The sequence below is a fragment of the Dromiciops gliroides genome, chromosome 2 (genome assembly GCF_019393635.1).
Source record: "Dromiciops gliroides isolate mDroGli1 chromosome 2, mDroGli1.pri, whole genome shotgun sequence".
Classification (NCBI taxonomy): domain Eukaryota; kingdom Metazoa; phylum Chordata; class Mammalia; order Microbiotheria; family Microbiotheriidae; genus Dromiciops; species Dromiciops gliroides.
Genome location: NC_057862.1, coordinates 175,837,362 through 175,857,915, shown reverse-complemented (window position 1 = coordinate 175,857,915; position 20,554 = coordinate 175,837,362). Strand labels below are relative to the sequence as shown.

At 44.5% G+C, this 20,554-nt stretch overlaps 1 protein-coding gene across 2 annotated transcripts in view; it reads right to left on the bottom strand.

Annotated features, from left to right (window-relative positions):
• The window catches only part of LOC122741012 (myosin-7), a 33,911-nt gene extending 16,541 nt beyond the window's left edge, over window positions 1-17,370 (bottom strand). For both annotated transcript variants that reach the window (XM_043984014.1, XM_043984013.1), the window contains exons 1-23: window positions 17,289-17,370; window positions 14,498-14,549; window positions 13,840-14,048; window positions 13,307-13,450; window positions 11,500-11,656; window positions 11,249-11,276; window positions 10,694-10,802; window positions 10,512-10,604; window positions 10,341-10,404; window positions 10,039-10,137; window positions 9,756-9,859; window positions 8,733-8,871; window positions 7,813-7,931; window positions 7,512-7,661; window positions 6,904-7,074; window positions 5,642-5,951; window positions 5,256-5,323; window positions 4,724-4,811; window positions 4,372-4,489; window positions 4,080-4,203; window positions 3,497-3,633; window positions 2,880-3,135; window positions 1,047-1,289 (exon numbers count right to left, since the gene is read on the bottom strand). In XM_043984014.1, the coding sequence (XP_043839949.1) occupies window positions 1,047-1,289; window positions 2,880-3,135; window positions 3,497-3,633; window positions 4,080-4,203; window positions 4,372-4,489; window positions 4,724-4,811; window positions 5,256-5,323; window positions 5,642-5,951; window positions 6,904-7,074; window positions 7,512-7,661; window positions 7,813-7,931; window positions 8,733-8,871; window positions 9,756-9,859; window positions 10,039-10,137; window positions 10,341-10,404; window positions 10,512-10,604; window positions 10,694-10,802; window positions 11,249-11,276; window positions 11,500-11,656; window positions 13,307-13,450; window positions 13,840-14,040 (2,922 nt within the window). In that variant the 5' untranslated portion in view covers window positions 14,041-14,048; window positions 14,498-14,549; window positions 17,289-17,370. The remainder of the gene's footprint in view (window positions 1-1,046; window positions 1,290-2,879; window positions 3,136-3,496; window positions 3,634-4,079; window positions 4,204-4,371; window positions 4,490-4,723; window positions 4,812-5,255; window positions 5,324-5,641; window positions 5,952-6,903; window positions 7,075-7,511; window positions 7,662-7,812; window positions 7,932-8,732; window positions 8,872-9,755; window positions 9,860-10,038; window positions 10,138-10,340; window positions 10,405-10,511; window positions 10,605-10,693; window positions 10,803-11,248; window positions 11,277-11,499; window positions 11,657-13,306; window positions 13,451-13,839; window positions 14,049-14,497; window positions 14,550-17,288) is intronic.
• Window positions 17,371-20,554: the final 3,184 nt, after the last annotated feature.

The following is a 20,554-nucleotide window of genomic DNA, read 5'->3' as shown; positions in this document are numbered from 1 at the left end:
GTGTGGCCTCAGACACTTGACACTTACTAGTTGTGTGACCCTGGGCAAGTCACTTAACCCTCATTGCCCCGAGGAGGAAAAAAAGGATATGGAGAAACTTGAGAATTCAGAGGATAGAAATGGATGCAATGATATGGAGATAGCAAATGTAAATGGAATTTGAAAAGAAAATCTTCAAATGGCTTAGACTGAAAAATGGTACTTCTAAGGAAAATGGTGATTGAGTTGATATTTCTGTTGTTGTTTAGTTGTTTTCAATCTTGTCTGACTCTTCATGAGCCCATGTAGGATTTTCTTGACAAAGATAGTGGGGAATGGTTTGCCATTTCCTTTTCTAGCTCATTTTACAGATGAGGAAACTGAGGCAAGCAGTGTTAAGTGACTTGTCCAGGGTCACACAGCTAGTAAGTGTCTGAGGCCATATTTGAACTCAGGAAGATGAGTCTTCCTGACTCAAGGCCCAGAACTCTATCCACTGCACCACCCAGCTGTTGAGTTGACATTGAGTTCCAATGTCAGTTTGGAAAAGAAAAGGCCAAAGGAAATAGAACTTTTCAACTCTGTGGAACTAAGTGTAGGGATGAGCTGTTCTCCAACTTCACTGTTAACTGATATTAGGGGAAGATTTTTTTAGCTCTAAGGAAGATCCTTTTGATAGATGATGAAGAGTTCAGAATCTGGGTTGAGGGATACAGGGGAGCTGTGGAAAATCATCCTTTCAGGTTTCTAAGTGGAGGATGTGGTTCCATCAGCCTGGCCTGAGTCCAGTGTAATGCAGAGTGCAATGCTATGATGGTTGCTGCCTGAGTGACCGTGGGCAAATAATTTTATTTCCCTTGCCTTTATTCTCATCTATAAAATGAGGAGTTGGACTACATGTCTTCTGAGGGCACTTTCAGCCCTAAATCTATGAACCTATGATTCTCTGGATGGACTGTGCATTTATCCACAGATCTTTGATAATCACAGAATTTAAAATCCTGCAAACCTGGGTACCACTAGCTGCCATGCTGGCTGGAATCAGCCAGGTGGGAACCTCTACTCACCTTGTTCTCCGTTGCGTGTTTCTCCTTCTCTACCTTGGCCAAGGTCAGCTCCAGGTCATCTATGTCCCTCTTGAGCTCTGAGCACTCATCCTCCAGCTTTCGCTTCTTGGCGGTGAGCTCAGCATTCATCTCCTCCTCATCCTCCAGGCGCTCTGTCTGCTCCTTTACCTTGGCCTCCAGCTGGATCTTGTTTTTGATCAGCTGGTCACAGCGCTCTTCTGCATCTGCCAGGTTGTCTTGTTCCTGAGGGCAAGGTCAAGGGTGAGGATGCTTTGGAGGCCCATCAGCTGGAGCTGTGTCCTCACTCGAATGAGGAGGATGGGGTGAGAGGAGAGGGGTCCCAATCCTTATAGGGAAATGTGCTGGTTGGGATGGACAGTGCCCCCCTCCCATATTTAGATCCCAGACCTTCCTGGGGCTTCCCAGACTATATTAACTTTCAGAGAAGGCAGGAAGAGAAAGAAACAGGGGAAATGTGGCTTAGAATAAGGAAATACAACCCTGGGCAAGTCACTTAATCCTCATTGCCCCACCAAAAAAAAAAAAAAAAAAGAAAGAAAAGAAAAAGAAGAAGAAGGAAGTACTAGAGAGGGAATGGAATAGGAATTTCTTTAAGTGAATAAAGAGCTGGCCAGGCCCAGATTCAAATCCTGCTTCTGACACAAGCTGGCTTTGTGCCCCTGAGTAAATAAATCAGTTATCTTCTCAGTGCTATAGATAATTCTCTAAGATTATAGGTAGAAAAGACTTGCTTTGGTAGAGGGAATATCAATGTAAATACAGGTCTAGTTCCTATCCCTATCTCTTTTTCTGTCCTCTCTTTCCTTTCCACTTGGTAGGAAGAAGGAGAGAATGAGAAATGAGTGAGAACAAAGAAAAGAAAGAAAAGAATCTCAAGAAATGACTCTGCTTCAATATTTCGATGGATCTGTGACTTCCTCGGTGTAGGTAAACTCTATTACAGTACAGATTGTGACTACTCTAAAGAGGCAACTATTTAACTCTAGCAAAAGGAGAATCTGATTAGGCATGAAGAGATCTGTCCCTCACTTGCTGGGTGACTGGGGCAGGTTATTTAATCTCTCTGAAACTCTGTATTCCTGTCTGAAAAGTGGGGCTAATAAAACCTCTCCTTACAGGGGAACTGTGAACATCAAATGAGAAATTAGATATTTAGGTGCTTTGAAAAGCATTCATCATAATAAAAAATGTGATTATCAGATATATAAACCTATTAGAAGAGCACAGTTATGGGGCAGCTAGGTAGCACAGTGGATAGAGAACCAGCCCTGGAGTCGGGAGGACCTGTGTTCAAATCTGGTCTCAGACACTTAACACTTACTGGCTGTGTGACCCTGGGCAAGTCACTTAACCCCAATTGCCTCATCCAAAAAAAAAAGAATTACACTTTGGGGCAGCTAGATAGCACAGTGGATAGAGCACTGGCCCTGGATTCAGGAGTACCTGAGTACAAATCTGGCCTCAGACACTTGACACTTACTAGCTGTGTGACCTTGGGCAAGTCACTTAACCCCCATTGCCCCCCCCCAAAAAAAAACACCAGAAGAGCACAGTTCCATCAGGATCTGAGCAAGGGAGATGCAGAGGGTTTGGGGTTTGCTCACTGCTTAATGAGAACCCTTTGCTAATGATCCATCTAGAATGTCTTGCTTCTAGAAGCCTTTTTTTTCTTTTTGGAGGGAGAAGGAACCATGATGATGGATTTAGTGACATTGGGCATGTTCTTGCTGTGGATATGGGAAAACATTCCTGAGAGGGAAATTGAGGAAGGAGAGTGAGAAAGAGAAAGTTGGAGGGGCCCTTGGGGCTCACCGCCTGGACTTGTAACTGCAGGTCATTCTTCTCCTGCAGCAAAGACACCATCTTCTCTTCCAGTTCCTTGCGTCTTGCTTCTGACTTCTCCAGGGCTTCTTTGAGCTTCCCAAACTCTTCCTTCATAGTGGCCATCTCCTTCTCTGTCTCTGCACTCTTCAACAATGGCTTGATCTTGAAGAAAAGCTTCATCCAGGGCCAATTCTTGACACTCATGAAAGCTCGAATATTCCATTGAATTATCAACAAGGAGTCTCTGCGGAAACCCAGAGAAAAGAGTCAATGGCAAGTCTCTCACATCCACTCCCCTTTTTGTCAGGCTCCTGAAAAATGTTCTCTCTATAACTTCTAGTTCCTATAAGTGCCCACCCCACCACCAGCTCTGGGGACACTGCCTCTGCCTCTGTGTTTCCTTTCCTCTCCTCTCCTCTCCTCTCCTCTCCTCTCCTCTCCTCTCCTCTCCTCTCCTCTCCTCTCCTCTCCTCTCCTCTCCTCTCCTCTCCTCTCCTCTCCTCTTCCCTCCCCTCCTTTCTTTTGAAGACTATAGGGAAAATTTCCCCTGATATGACCCAGCATTGAAATGAAGGCCGGGGAACCTTTCTCATAACATTTCTCACCTTCTTTCCAGGATCTTCTTGAATTCCATACGAGAGAGAACACCCCTGGATTGGGCCTGGATTCGGGTGATGATGCGGGAAAGTCTCTCATCTCTCATCTCCTCCAGAAGACCCAGCAGCCCAGCCTTGAAAAACACCTGAGAAGAAGGTATGTGTGTTAAAGAGAGGGAGAGTGAAGGCTATCTCAATGGGAAAAGTTTTGATAATATTCCCAGGCAAAAATTGGAAGGGGAGGAGTAAAGGACTAGGGGAGCTGAGTGTGTGTATCCATTATGAAAGATATATGAAATTCCAAAGTCTAGTGGTAGAGATTTAATTTCCCTTTTCCTAGTATGTTTTCCTAGACACCAGAGAAAAGTTGGGGCATAGGGAGGACTCTGATTCCTAGGAGTAAGTAGAAGTAAAAAGAAGACATGAGATGACACTGATGGGATAAGTAAGATATGGTGAGTAATAAAGGACTAGCAGCATCTCTTTCCCTCCCTCTGCTCTTCTCCCAGCTGTGACCTCACACCCTTTCCCTTTGGGGAAGTTCTTATATTTTCTCCCTCAGCCCTTTCCCCTATGGCCCTGCCTCCCTCACCTTGGTGTGGCCAAACTTGTACTGATTATGGTCAATGTCCAGGGAGCCAAGCAGCTTCTCTGCCCCCTTCCTGCTGTCGATGAACTGACCCTCAGGGATGGCTGCTGGGTTCAGAATCCGATACCTGATGGGAGAAGTGGAGATGGCCATCTTATTGTGTGGTTGTTTTCTGAATGGAAAATTACCCCTCCCCGAGTCTCAACCCATCGGGGTAGAAGCAAGAGCTTCCAACCACTTTTAATCTAGCCCTCTCTCCAAACCTAAATATTTTTTCCTATGGACCCTCACCTACCTCTGTCGGAAGTCCCCATAGAGGATGCGGTTGGGGAAGCCCTTCCTGCAGATTCGGATCCCCTCAAGCACCCCATTACAGCGTAGCTGGTGCATTACCAGGGGGTTGTCCATCACTCCTATGAACAAGAGAAGAGGAAGGAAAGATAGATAAATGAGGGGCTAGAGAAACGGAGAGGTTATGGAAAATTTATGAGAGTGGAAAGCATTATGTGATTTGGGGGAGAATGATGGTGGAGAATAGAGCCCCCTTTTCCTATAATACTGATTTGGGAAGTGTCTCAGTAAGGGACTGTCCCTGGGCAGGGCATGTCCAGAAATGGGCTGAGGTTTCCTGGATGTCCTGGTCTCACCTGGAGACTTGGTCTCATTGGGAATGATGCAACGCACAAAGTGAGGATGAGTAGAACGGAGGTTGGTCATGAGTTTGTTCAGGTTCTCCTGAAGTCAGAAAAGAAGGAAGAAGAGGAAGAAAAATGAGAAAGAAAAGGAGAGGAGAGAGGAAGGGAAGGAAAGAGGAAGGGAAGGAAAGAGGAGAGAAGAGGAGCTGTAAGAAGAGGAGGGATTGGAGGCAAAACAAAAAGAGAAGGGAAAGGAAAATAATGGAAATGGGTGATGAGGAGAAAGTGGAAATAGAAAAAGGGGAAAGTAAGTGGAAAAGGGAAAAAGGAAAGACAATGAAAGTGAGGAGAGGGGGAGATGGGGAGGAGAAATAAAGAGAAGTAGGAAAAGAGGAGAAAATAGTGATAGACGAAGGAGCCAAGTGTGAAGGGAAGTGAGAGGAAGAAGGGGGGAGAAAGAAGAAAGATGATAGGAGAGGAGGGACTAGCTGTTAGGGAAATGTGAGGATCATGTTTCTGATGTAGATTGGAGGGGGACACTCACCCTGTGCAGGGCAGACACCGTCTGGAAAGAAGAACCTTTCTTGGCTTTGCCTTTGCCCTTCTCAACAGCTGTAGAGAAGATGATCAAGAAGGAAGACAATCTTAGCATGAAGACAAGGGCAGGGACATGGGCAGGGAAGGAGGACTATTGACTATTTCTTTGCAGCTCTGCCATTCAGGTGGTCTGTTGGACTACCCCCTCCCTGAAAAGGCCAATATCTTGGTGTTCTTGTCTCATCCCTCCTTCCCACTGGATATGTGAATCTTGGGGTATAACTTAACACCAAGATTTTGATAACATCCCTATATTTCTATAGCCAAGGTCATCTCCTAAGGTTCCACTGACTAGTCAGTCCTCACGAGTTCCCTGCTTCCCACTCTTCTTACGTGCATCAGCCCCAGCATAGTTGGCAAATAGGTTGCTGAGCAGCTTGAGGGAAGACTTCTGGTAGAGGCCCACCACAGTCTCGTTGAGGGGGTCCTTGTTCTTTTGCAGCCAGCCCAGGATGTTATAATCCACAGTTCCGGCATAGTGTATCAGGGAGAAGTGGGCTTCCTGCTTCCCTTTGATGTTGCGGGGCTTCTGGAAGTTGTTGGACTTGCCCAAGTGGTTGTCATAGAGTTTGGCCTTGAAGGTCATGTCAGTGGCCTTGGGGAACATACATTCCTCCTCCAGGATGGACATTATGCCCATGGGCTGTGGAGAAGAAAGAAAGGAAGTGAGGCAGGGAAGAAGGAAATGAAATAAGGGATGATGGAAGGTAGAATTCTGATTCTAAAGGTGAATATTGAATGGTATTGATAAAGAGTTTCTAGAGAGGGGGCAGCTAGTTAGCACAGTGGATAGAGCACCGGCCCTGGAGTCAGGAGGACCTGAGTTCAAATCTGGCCTCAGACACTTAACACTTACTAGCTGTGTGACCCTGGGCAAGTCACTTAACCCCAATTGCCTCAACCCCCCCCCCAAAAAAAAAAGAGTTTCTAGAGAAAAGAGACCTTAGCCTCTAGGAGACAGTGTAGTGGAAAGTGCAATGAACTTGGAGTTGTACCCTTTGGTTTGAATCCTGGACCTGCTCTTTATTATCTATGTGACCTTGAGCAATTCACCTCACTTCCCTGGATCTCAGTTTCCTCATCTGTAAAAAGAAGCTTGGAATGGGAGGAACTCTAAAGTGTCTTCCTGTTCTAAGTCCTACAATATCTAAGTGAAAGTTTGAGTTATTATCATCCTCATCCTCATTATCACTATTTTTTGCCATCACCATATTCTACAAATTCTTGAGTTGTCAGAGGTAAAAAGTGTGAGCTGTACTCCCTGCCCCTTGCTCCACTCCCAAATTTCCTGTTTTGCTGATGGCTGGAAGTCAGAACAGCTGAATATATTAGATCAGTGGTATGGGGGAAGAGGTACCCTGATGGAAGGGCTAGGGAGGGATGGAGACCACAGATGCTGGGGAAGGGAAGGGCTTCTCTTGATCCTAGTAATTCCAGAAGGGATTGAAAAAAAAGGATTGAGAAGAAGGAGTCTAACTTCTTGTCCTTAGTTTCTAACTTGATTCTTGATTCTAATTTTTTTCCTTAGACTATGTGTCTTGGCATGGACATGATGCTGTGTGGGGGCAGGGGCCAAGGAAGCATGGACTGGGCACCTTCTCAATGAGGTCGATGCAGGCCTGTAGGTCCATGCCAAAGTCAATGAACTCCCATTCAATGCCCTCTTTCTTGTACTCCTCCTGCTCCAGCACAAACATGTGGTGATTGAAAAACTGTTGCAGTTTCTCATTGGTGAAGTTGATGCAGAGCTGCTCGAAGCTGTTGAACTGGAGGGGACAGAAGGGAGAGAGTGGGATAGGTGAGTCACTCAGTGAATATGGCATATAGGTGGGGAAGACACTGGATTTTCAACAGAGTGGAGGGATGATTTGTTGGGGAGTAGAGAGGGCGGAAATTGATAGAGCTGGATTATTATGGTGGACTCTCTGTATTAGAAAGAGCTGTTCTGGGGGCAGCTAGGTAGCAAAGGGATTCAGGAGGACCTGAGTTCAAGTGTGGCCTCAGACACTTGACACTTACTGGCTGTGTGACCCTGGGCGAGTCACTTAACCCTCATTGCCCCACCAAAAAAAAAAAAAAAGTTGTTCTCTCTAACCCCCTCCTACCTTCCTTGCCACCTGATACTGGCAAATAATATTGCCGATTTTCCCACAGATGAGGGAAGGAAGCATAGATACTGTCATTCCAGGCTCCCCTCACTCACATCAAAGATCTCAAAGCCAGCAATGTCAAGGACACCAATGAAATACTGGCGTGGCTGCTTGGTTTCCAGTGTGGCATTGATCCTTGTCACCATCCAGTTGAACATCTTCTCATAGACTGACTTGGCAAGAGCTCCAATGGCATATGACACCTAGAGGTAAGAGAAGGATACCAATGATCATGGTAAAAAGCATAGGTAGGATGCATAGTCAAGGGAAATCAAATCCATCATCCTAGGAACAGACAGCCCTGTCCCATCCCCCTGGTATCCATGATCTCATCGTCCTCAGGAGAAGACTCACCTGCTGGACATTTTGTCCCTTGGTGACATATTCATTGCCCACCTTCACCCTTGGGTGGCACAGCCCCTTTAGGAGGTCAGCTGAGTTCAGGCCCATGAGGTAGGCTGACTTGTCAGCCTCTGGAAAGGCAGATAGAGGAGAAAGTTGTGATAGATACCAGTGAAAGAACTGACTCACTTTCAGATCAATTCTGTTATTTCTTCATTAATTCAATTAATGAATAAATTAATAAATTAATTAAATTCAATTATTGAACAAAAAAGCATTTATTAAATGCCTACTATGTGCCAGGGAGTATAATATTAATAATAGCTAATATAATAGTTGACATTTATATAACTTTTTATGATATGAAAAATGCTTTACAAGTATTATTTCATGTTCTCCTCACAACCACCCTGGAAGGCAGGTGCTATTATTACCCCATTTTACAGATGAGGAAATCAAGGCTCCACAGCTGTGGAGATCAGGAGAGGCTTTGTATGGAAGTGGCTCTTAAGGGTGAGTCTTGAAAGAAATCAATGATTCTGAGACTGTGGAGTATATTCCAGGCAAAGGGGATAGCTAGATAAAAGTGTGGTGGAAGGAAATGCAGTCTCATGTATGGGGAATAGTAAGAAAATCATTTTGCTGGGTCGTAGGAGGGGATCAAGGTAAATAATGGGTAATGGGTAATCAGTCTGGAGAGGTAGTTTGTCACCAGTCTGTGAAGGGCCTTAGATGCCAAACAAAAGAGTTCATATTTTGTCCTAGGGACAACAGGGACCATTGGAATTTATTGAGTAGGAGGTGATGTGGGCAGACCCACAGTTTAGGAAAGTCATTTTGGCAGCAGTGAAGAGGACAGATTGGAGAGGGGAGAGATTTGAGAAGACCAGTTAGGAGGCTACTTCCATAGTCCAGGCTGCCCATCTTCTCACCTTCAGTGCCGTCAGGTTCAGCCTGTTCCTCTCTCTGCTTCTGCTTAAACTTCATGTTCCCAAAGTGCATGATGGCCCCTGTCAGCTTGTAGATGGAGTTCTTCTCTTCAGGAGTGAAGCCCAGCACATCAAAGGCACTCTGTAAACAGGCATGGGATTTGGCACCCCTCAAAAATAGGTTGGGCTGATTTCTGAGGCCAGGGATGCTGATAAATGCATGATCACCAGGCCTGTGAGATAAGCCTAACCTCTCCATCCCTGCTCCATCCAAGAATAGGATTCCCCTGTAGGCCCCCTGACTTCCTCCTGGATGAAATCAATGTCTGTGGGGCTAAGTGTTTCCTTACTTAGCAGGGAGTGCAGAAACAGAGAGAAAACAGCTTCTCTGTCTCTTCCATAGAATCGGCACTCACAGCTCTTTTCACTGGTGTTATATTAGCTTCCCTGCTTGTTACATTGGCTTTGTTGACCTGGAATCTCTCCTCTCTGCCATTCCTGCCCAGGCCTACAGGCCTGGCCTGGTCTCCTGGATTCTGTCCTTTGCCTGCTGGCCAGATTTCCCCTGCCTCACCTGAGTTCTCAATTGACTTGTCTCAGCCAGCAACAGTCTCCTGTGGCTTAGCTGGGTGGGGGTCCAGGCTTGGTCAGCCAAACCAGCCTCCCATGCTTTGTTTGGGTACAGTGGAAAGAGCACTGGGTTTAGAGTGAGAGGACTTGGTTTTGAAGATCAGATGTGCCCCTTTATACCTGATCGACCTTAGGAAAGTCACTTAAACTCTCTAGGCCTCAGTTTTCCCATTTTAAAAATTAAGGCCTTGAGCTAGATGGCCTTTAAAGTCCTTTCCTACCCTAAATCAATGGTCCTAGTATCTTAAGGCCAAAGGGCAAAACTGTTTTATCTGATGGTAATAATGATGGTAGTTAACGTTTATGTAGCACTCCTAGGTTTGCCAAGTGAATGGACTCCACTCGTTCCAATCCTTGGGAACTCTGGTAGCCACTCTCCTCCAAACCCTCACTCACATCAGTGGCCATGAGTTCTTCAGAGTCATCTATGGAAGCCACGGTGGTCTCTCCCTGAGAGATGAATGCATAGTCATAGGGGTTGTTGGTAATCAGCAGCATGTCTAGAGAGAAAGATACACGAGTGAGGAAGGTATGTAAGCCTCTGCCTCTCCCACCACAGCCCCATCCAAATCAGCACAGCAGAGGAGGTGAATGAGACACCACAGAAACTCAGCAAAAATGGAGGGGACCACATGGTCCCTCAAAAGAGGCTTTATCTTGTTCAAGAACCCTGACTTACCCAACAGCTCTGGCTTCTTGTTGGACAGGATCTGGTAGAAGATGTGATAATCTCTCTCGGATTTAAGCTGGAAGATAACCCGGGACTTCTCTAGGAGGTCTGAGAGGAGGTAAGGAAGAGAAAGGATAGTAATGGAAGGAGAGAAACAGGAAGATAGCCACCAGAGAAGGGGAGAGGAGACAAATAAGAGCAACAGAGAGGCAGGGATAGAAAGACCAAGGGAGACAGGAAGAGTGATATAGTTGCAGATGGAGTGGGCTGGGAGCGAACTCAGGGTCAGCCCCAACAAACTCATCACTTACAGGTCTCAATGTCGGCTGATGCCAGCTTCCCTGTTGCCCCAAAATGGATGCGAATGAATTTGCCCTGTGGAGTTGAGGGGAGAAGTGTGAGAGAATTAAGAGGAAGGCTCAGATTAAGAGTCATCCCATAGTCATGCCCAAGTCCCAAACTGGGAGTCAGGTACAACTCACAAAGCGGGAAGAATTGTCATTCCTCACAGTCTTGGCATTGCCAAAAGCCTCTAGGGCAGGGTTGGCTTGGATGATCTGGTCCTCTAGGGTACCCTAGAGAGAATGAGAGAGAGGAACCAGAGGTAAGGGATGTTAGCTCTCCTGCTCTGGATTGCAGCTCCCTGGGAGACTGATAAACCAACCTTTCCTGGGGTCTGGTCCTTCTTGCTTCTGTCCCCAATGGCCGCGATGACGGCAAAGTACTGGATGACTCTCTTGGTGTTGACAGTCTTCCCTGCCCCGGATTCTCCGCTGTGGGAATGATATCAGTTGGTCAAATAGACCAGTCAAAAAAAGGACTATTGTACACCAACCATGTACAAAGGTCCAGATGAAACAAAATGCAGAGGGGGCAGGGAAGATTCCTGGGAGAATAGCAAGAAGATAAGAAATGAGCCAGGGAGAGAGGAGAAAGAAAAGGAATGAGGAAAAGGAAGTAGAGAGAATGAGAGCAGGGAGGAAGGATAGAGGAAAGAGAAGAAGAGGGAGAGAATGAAAGGAGAAATAATGAGAAGGGAGGAGTTAAAGAGAAGGAAAACTAGAAAGGGAATAATAAAGGAGAAAGAAGGATGAGATAGATTTGGGGGAAGAGAGGGAAAAGAGGGTTTAATGGTTCAAGATTAGATATAGGATCCTGGATTTGGGATTTGATGGTAGGGGTGTGTACTAGACAGGACCAGGATAGGAGTTTTACTCACGTGATGAGGATAGACTGATTTTCTCTATCTGCCAGAAGAAAATGGAAAGGAGAGAGTCAGGGAATGCAGAAGTAATTCCTACTTCTTCATCCTCTCTGACATTCTTTCTGTCCCCCTCTCCCCAACCAGACAACTGTCCTTGCCTTTCATTCAATATTCCCAATTTCCTATTCTTTCTGAGGAGGAAGGAGGTGAGTGTGGGAGTTTCCTCATTTGGGCCCTGCTCAGGAAGGCATGGGGTATTTCCTCACCTGTCAGCATGTACTGATAGGCATTGTCAGAAATGGAGAAGATGTGGGGTGGAGCTTCACTCCTCTTTTTGCCCCTGTAGGCAGCCACCACCTCTGCGTTGTACACTGGCAGCCACTTGTAGGGGTTGACAGTGACACAGAAGAGGCCGGAGTAGGTCTGTAGCAGAGAGAGAGAGAGAGACAGAGAGAGGAGGGTCAGAGACAGTGTGGGGTGGGGAGGAGGAAAGAGGACTCATAGATTCAGAAATGGGAAACGCATATACACATGGAGTCTTTTTTGTCTATCTCATTATGTCTCTGTCTTTTTCTGTCTTTATATCTCTGTGTCTCCATGTCTGTCTCTCTCTGTATCTGATTCTCTGTGTGTCTCTGTCTCTCTTTTCTCAGGGTCTCTCTGTTCATGTCTCTGTCTCTGTCTCTGTTTTTCTCAAGCTTCTTTCTCTCTGTCTTTTTGTGATTATGTCTCTGTATCTGTTTTTGTGCCTGTGAGTCTCTTTCTTGTCAAACAAGAGAGCTACACACATATAAAAGGATGCAAAAAGAGGAAAAGGAGAAAAATGTTGAGTTCATTGAAGGAGTAAAAAAATTATGCCTATCAAGAAATTATTATTGAATCAAAGGGTGATTATATGTAGACTAAGTGAATGATAGCATCTGGATATAAAGCGCAGAAACATCTGGCTTCCAAAGGGTAAAGAATGTGTAAATCAGAATGAAAACATCTGAATTCAGCATGTTCAGCAAGTAGTTAGGGGGTGTTGACTTTGTGCAAGTCACTGTATTAGGTGCTAAGGGAGATATAAGGATGAATAAGATATGGTCTTTGCTTTCAAAGAACTCACAACCCCATAGGGGAAAAAAGGTATATTCAAATAACTATAGCACAAAATTGAACATAATAGGTTCATGAGAGATTTACCAAGTGTTATAAGTTTGTTGGGGTTTTGTTTTGTTTTTAGGAAGGAGGGAATTTCTAGCTGGGGGAACAGGGAAAGATTTATGGAAGAAATACCATTTGACCTGGGCTTTTGAAAGATTTTAGCGGGTAGAGTTGGGTTGGAGAAGGAAGGAAATGCCATGAACAAAGGCATGGAATAATGATAATGGTGATAGTAATTAATATTGATCTAGTGATTTACAACTTGAAAATCTTCATGTATATAATCTCATTTGATTTTCATAATGATCTATTGTTATCTCCATTTTGGAATCTGAGACTGCAAGGGACTTGCCCGTGGTCACACAGCTAGTGAGTGTCTGAGATAGAATCTGAACTCCTATCTTCTTGATCCCAAGTCTAACACTTGTTCTTCCTAGAAAGTACGAGATGAATTTCTGAATACATGAATAACCTAGCTGGGCTGGAGCATGGAATATATAAAGGGGAGTTATGTGAAATACAGCTGGAAAAAGTAGACTTGTGACCAGGTTGTGTAAAGCCTTAAATGCCGGGCTAAGAAGTTTGGGTTTGATTCACTGGGCAATGCAGAGCTACTGAAGTTTTTAGAATACAGGAGTGATGTAGTCAGAGTTGTCCTTGAGGAGGATGAATCTGACACTGATGTTTTGAAAGGGAGTGAGATTGGAGGACTAGATCATGGAGACTAATTAAGAGACTGTTATAATAGTTTGGGCAAGAGATAATCAGATCCTGAATTAGGGTGGTGGTGACAGTGGGAATAGAAGGAGGAGAACAGGTGGGAGAGTCTGGAGATAGAATTGATAATGATAGTGCCAAGGATGATGCCACTTTCCATTGTGGAGAGGGAGGGAAGAAAGAGGGCTGGTCTTGGAATGGGGCACTCACATAGATCATCCAGGAGGCATAGCGGTCCTTGAGGTTGTACAGCACTGCAGGCTCGTGCAGGAAGGTCAGCATCGCCATATCCTCAATCTTGTCAAACTTGGGTGGGTTCTGCTGCATGACCTGGTCTTCTTTTACTGTCACCGTCTATGATAGACCACACCCCAGTTGCCATCATCAGGTTACACTTTCCCGATTCATCCTTCTCAAACTCTTGGAAGAACATCAGGAGTTAAGGTTCATTGGGGAAAGGATAGCTAAAGATTCCTGAGGGGACTGGAGATGGTTGGGGGATTGGGGGTCAGGTCTTTAGGAGGGAGGTGGAGGACCAGGAGGTTGGAGGGAAAACCAAGATCCCCAAGGGAGAAGGGGAGTTTGAATTTGGGGATCACCTAAGTGAAAGTGGGGTGGTATAGATCCCTAAGACAGGGGAAGAATGGGGGACCTTTGGGTTTATGGGATGGGACCTCAGTTATAGTCAAAACAGTCTACCCACATTGGGACCTCTGGCCATTCCTACCTGCCCTGTGACCCACCTTGCCATTCTCAGTCTCGGCGGTGACTTTGCCCCCCTCCCGAGACACAATCTTGGCTTTGACAAACTCTTCCTTGTCATCAGGCACAAAGACATCCTTCTTGAGGTCAAAGGCCCGGGTTTGTGCCTCTAGCCGTTCCTTCTCTGATTTGCGAAGGAAGGGGGCAGCTGCCCCAAACGCGGCCATCTCAGCATCACCCATGGCTACACCTGAGGGGGAAAAACAGACTGATCTCTCTGTCTCCTCCTTCTTCCTTTCCAGTCTCTGCAACAAGATTAAACCCCATGGTACACCTCCTGTTTCCTCAATCCACCTTTCCTATAGAGGAACAACTAAGTCATTGACATCCAGCAGCAAAGGAAAATGAAGTAAAAGATATTTGTTCAGACTGGAGACACCCCCATTTGGAAAATGTGCTTGTGCTTTGGGTCTGAACTATGTGGGTTGGGGAGATTCTCTAGGTATGTCCCTTTCCTTTCCCTCATTTCATCCCTCCATTGGTGCACTCCCTATGGGTTCCAAGTCATTATCTGGAGACTCCCAGAAGAAGGCAGGGAGAACTCCCAAACTCCCTAAGCTCTAGGGTTGCTGGACTCTACTTTTATCCTCCCTTCCTCTCATGTCCTATCACCTCACCAGCCCTCTCCCAACCACTTACCTTGGCTTCTTCTCAAAAGAGTCTACAGGAAGAAGATAAGCCTGCAGGGGACCTGGAAAGCAGAAAGGAAACATCAGGGGAAGGGAACAGGAGGCCCCTTACCCCACAGCCTGGCAAACCCCATCGCCTTTGCCTTTCTCTGGCCCTACCCTCACTTTCCTTCAATCTGGTTATCCTCAGGAGCCTGTGTGTCCCCCTGCCCCCAACTCTTGGGACTGGGGGTGAGGGTGGTCAGCTTTGCTCTTCCCTCCCCCACCCTTCTCCCAGACATCATACCCTCTAGATCAGAGCTTTAGTCTCAACAGCTGCAAATTTGGTTTCCCGATGGTGGTTGAGCCTTGAACCTTAATTGCCCTCACTCCTTCGGACACCCTTTCCATGCATGTGTTCATGGTTTATAGAAAGTGTGGCTACTAATGAATAACTCGAATTTTCATAAACTACTAGAGTCATCAGTCTCACTATGCTAGAAACACACCTAGAACATGCTAAAGTGATGTATCTCTGAGTACATCCATCTACTCAGCAGGTAAGTGACACACCATGCATCCCCAGTCAGACACACCCCTCATACACATCCATCACACACTTCTCCTTATAGGTGCATGTGTGCATTTACACACACACACACACACACACACACACACACACACACACACCTGTACACATTCCAAATGCATACACACACTTTCTAATGAATACCTCTACTCCCAAAATGTACACCAATGTGTCTCCTATGAAGGACAGTGTGGTATAGGGGCAGCTCAGTAGATAGTGCTCAGGACTTGGGTTCAGGAAGACCTGAGTCCAAATCATGCCTCAGATACTTACTAGCTATGGGACCCTGGGTAAGTTAACCTCTCTGTGCCTCAGTTTCCTCATTTATGAAATGAGAAAAATAATATCACCTTCTTCACAGGATTGTTATGAGGATGAAATAAGTTAACATATGTAAAGCATTTTGCAAACATTAAAAAGCTACATAAATGCTAGTTATTATATATAGCCTGCCTTGGAGTAAGACCTGAATTCAAGCCCTGACTTTGATTCATTGTGGCTGTGGGAGCCTGAGCAGGTCCCTAAACATCTTAGTGTGTCAGGGTATGCCCATATCCATCAGTGAAAGCAGCTCCCACACTATGATTTCCCCACACCGAGGAAATCACAGGTCTGGACCACATCCTTCAACCAACCATGCCTCCAAAGTAGATTCAAATATATCTTGCAGACATATTTACATAATAATAATTAGGAGATAGTGCTGGAAACTAGAGTTAAAATCACAGCTCTTCTACTTATTAATTGTATAACCTTGGGTAAGTCACTTAACTACCTTGTGACTCAATTTCCTCATCTGTCAAAAGGAAGCAAAAATATTTGCACTGACTGCCAGGCTGCCTGGGGTGTTGTGGGGAAATATTAATGTTATTATTATTATTAATAATAATAATAATTCCTATATTTATACTGTTTTAAAGTTTACAAAGCATTTCACCTGCAACATTAGAAGCCAGGAAATATAAGTGTTATAATCCTTTTTTTAAAAAATGTAGAAAATGAGGCACAAAGAAATTAAGTGACTTGCTCAGAGTTGTGTAGCTCATAAATTCTGCTTAAGTCATAGGGTCATGGGATTGAGAGCTGGAAAGAACTTTAAAGATCATCTCATCTAGGTCTCTCCATTTTTCAGATGAAGAAACTGAGGCCTAAAGAGGTTTAGTGACTTTCCCAACACCACCTAAGTAGTAAGTAGCCAGAGTCAAAGGGAAAACCCCAATACTCTAACTCCAAGTCCAGTGTTTTTTCTTCGATTCGGACTTTCTGACTCGAAGACCAATATTCCATTTATATACATGTTCATGTGTGTTATGTGTATATGCACATGCACATCCATATACATACCCACATAAACATGCATGTATGCACACAAATATGTATGCATACTGATGCCACTTGAATGTATGTATGTATGTCATCAGGTATACACACATACATATATGTAGATCTATATTGAGATAGATATATCGATTCAGATATAGATTATATTCCAGATTATACCCGGGATATAATCTATATCTGACTCTATATATCTATCTCAATATAGATCTACATCCCTGAGCATACATGTATACCTGATGTCATGAATACGTACATGCAAGTGGGATCCATTCTTAATTATACACATAACTATAATTAGACACACAATAATTTACATAATGCCTGGGCTCATAGACATACATTATACATACCTGGACACATGTTTTTATGTGTCCCATATTTCCAGGTGATCAACAAGTGGTATAAATGGTATGAAATCTCATTCTCTCTGTTATCTCTACTTTCACTAATAGGGGGATCCATACCCATAGAGACATATGTTCATAAAACCCTTCCCTAATATGATTCATCAAGACATGGACACACAAATCTAGACAAACACAATTTCATATGCCATGTTTGCCTACACTTTACATATCTAACACATAGCATGCAGGTTACTGGGCACATCACTTTCTTGGAAATATCTTTTCATATGCTCAACCCTGCCCTCCCAAACACATACACACACAGCCCTCTTCATAACTAGTACAGATCCATATAACCATTATATATACCCCCCCCATACACTTGCCTTCACCTTTCAGGTCCACCTGCACAGGTGTACAGCCCCTCAGGGATAACTAGACCTATCCCTCTAAGCCAATCCCTTCTCTGTGAGCACCTCCTGTCCCCTCCCAATCCAAGGTGGCCCAGGCACATCACGGGGAGGTCACAGGCTTACCACTCCTACCTGAGATTAGCAAGTCAGACACAGAGAAAAAGAGAGAGAGAGAAACAAGGAGAGAAGAATGTGGAAGCAGCTCTGGTCTCAGGGGCCTTATATATGGAACTGAAGGGTGCTCCCACCCCCACCCGCACCCCGTCCCTGGCCGGATTTAGAAAGGACTGTTGTCACCAGAAGTATTTCCCCCAGTCCCCCTCCCCCCCTCTTTCCAAGCAGCGCTCTCCCCCACCCCCTGAGGGATAGGAAACAATTGGAAGTGGTCGTCATTGTTAAGGCACGGAGATCTCGCAGGGTCTGAGTTCCAGCGGGCGGGGGCAGCTCCAAAGGGAGCAAAAATATCTCCCTGGACAAGCCTCACATTCCACAGCTGGCAGGAATTGGGAGCCCACCCAGAGGGAGATAGAGAGAATAGGCGAGCCCTCCCCAAACCTTACCCTGGGGTCTCCAGGTCCAGACTCCTTCCAACCCCTAGCTCTGTTGCTGCCCCCCCCCCCATTCCCACCATAGCCTCCCTGATCCACATTCCTGGGCCCTTCTTCCAACTTCATGACTTGGGCGTGGGGAGTTCTGAGTGTCAGAAGTGAGTTGAGACTGTTGGTGAGCTCTAAAGTGGTCCAGTCATTCTGGAGAACAATTTGGAAGTATAGTTAGAAAGATGCTCAAATGCATGTACTCTATGACCCACCAATACTACTGCCAGGCATGTGTCCTGGGGAGGGAATGAACAGAGGGAAAGAACCCATGTATACATAAACATTTATAGCAACACTTTTTGTGAAATTGGAAGCAAAGTAGGTACCCATCGGTTGGGGAATCACTGAATCAATTGTAGTATGTGAATGTAAACGAATATTATTATACAGTAAAGTGGAATAATAAGCATTTGTATAGCATCTACTGGTTTAAATACATTATCTCACCTCAATCTGGGGAGAAGGAAATGAGCATTTATTAAGAACCTACTACTTGCCAAGTACTGTGCTGCTTTTCAAATATTATCTCATTTGACCCTTACAACAATCCTGTGAGGTAGGTGCTGTTATTAGTCCCATTTTACAGTTGAAGAAACTGAGGCACAAAGTTAAAAGACTGTTCCAGGATAACATAGTGAGTTGGTGTCTGAAGCTGTATTTGAACTCAGGTATTCCTGACTCCAGGAACAGCTCTCTATTGACTGTGTGAACCTTGCTGCCCCTATTTTTTGTTTTGTTTTGTTTTGTTTTGTTTTCTTTATGTAAAAAACCCCAAAACACCCCCAACAAAAATGAAGAATTCAGAGACACTTTGGGAAGATGTATATGAATTAACCCAGAGTGAAAAATGCGGAACTGGAGAAGAATTTATACAGTGATCTCAATAACATAGAAGAAAACAACATTGAAAGACATACAGTTTCTTATACAATCCTTTTTCTTGTCCTTTTGTATATTGATATGTTTGTTTTTGCTAATGTATAAATTCACAGCATTTTTAAAATTATATGAAATAAGTGGGGATAAAGGAAGATGTAAGACATTTGAATGCAATGACTGAGTCCTGACTTTAGAGTGTGAATCATGCTTCTAATCACCTGACAGTGATGGGGCCAGAGGTGTTCCATGAGGAACAGGTTGTCAAGCATGGCTGGTGCCTGGACTTGCAGTGTTTAACTACTCTTTTTGTTAGAAGGGAGAATTCTACTGGGGGAGGAAAGGGAAAGGGGAAGGGAATGAACATTTAATAAGTGCCTACTGTGTGTGCTTTACAGGTATTGAGAAGTGATGGCATAAACAAAATTTTTATGGCAAAGAATTGGAAATCGAGGGAATGCCCATCACTTGGGGAATGTCTGAACAAGTTGTGGTATATGAATGTAATGGAATACTATTGTGCTGTAAGAAATGATGAGCAGGGGCAGCTAGGTGGCGCAGTAGATAGAGCACTGGGCCCGGATTCAGGAGGATCTGAGTTCAAATTCGGCCTCAGACCCTTGGGACTTACTAGCTGTGTGACCCCGGGCAAGTCACTTAGCCCCAACTGCCTCACCAAAAAGAAAGGAAGGAAGGAAGGAAGGAAGGAAGGAAGGAAGGAAGGAAGAAGGAAGGAAGGAAGGAAGGAAGGAAGGAAGGAAGGAAGGAAGGAAAGAAAGAAAGAAAGAAAAGAAAAAGAAAGAAGAAAGAAAGAAAGAAAGAAGAAAGAAAGAAAGAAAGAAAGAAAGAAAGAAAGAAAGAAAGAAAGAAAGAAAGAAAGAAAGAAAGAAAGAAATGATGAGCAGGCAGATTTCAGAAAAACCTGGAAAGACTTAAGTGGACTGATGCTGAGTGAAGTGAGCAGAACCAGGAGAACACTATACACAGTAACAGCAACATCGTGTGATGATCAACTGTGATAGACTTAGCTCTTCTTAGCAATACACTGATCCAAGACAATTCCAAAGGATTCATGATGGAAAATGCTCTCCACATCCAGAAAAAAGAATTGTGGAATCTGAATGCAGATTGAATCATATTGTTTCTACTTTGTTTTTGTTTTTTGATGTTTTTCTCTTTTGTTCTGATTCCTCTTTCACAACATGACTAATACAGAAATATGTTTAATGTGATTGTACATATATAACCAATATCAGATTTCTTTCTGTCTTGGGGAGGGGGGAGGGAAAGGAGGGAGGGAGAAAAATCTGGAACTAAAAATCTTATAAAAATAAATGTTGAAAACTATCTTTACAAGTAACTGGAAAATAATAAAATACTTTTATGATTTAAAAAATAATGATCAGGGCAGCTAGATGGCACAGTGAATAGAGCACTGGCCCTGGAGACCGGAGGACCTGAGTTCAAATCCGGCCTCAGACACTTGGTACTTACTAGCTGTGTGACCCTGGGCAAGTCACTTAACCCCAATTGCCTCACTAAAAAAAAAAAAATAATGATGATCAGGGGCAGCTAGGTAGTGCAGTGGATAAAGCACCAGCCCTGGATTCAGGAGTACCTGAGTTCAAATCCAGCCTCAAATACTTGACACTTACTAGCTGTGTGACCCTGGGCAAGTCACTTAACCCCCATTGCCCTGCAAAACAAACAAACAAACCCCCCCCCAAAACAATAGTAATCATGAAAAAGAGAAAAGGGGGGAAATTTGTACAAAAAAATAATGATCAAGGAGTTGGGGCAGGGGCAGAGGAGGCTAGGAGGAAAGAAGGAGAAAGGGGTGACATAGTGAAGGGGGCTATAAGAGGACATCTAGAAGGAGGTATGAAGTTCTAAAAGAGAAAAGATGTTACATTATAAATTTAG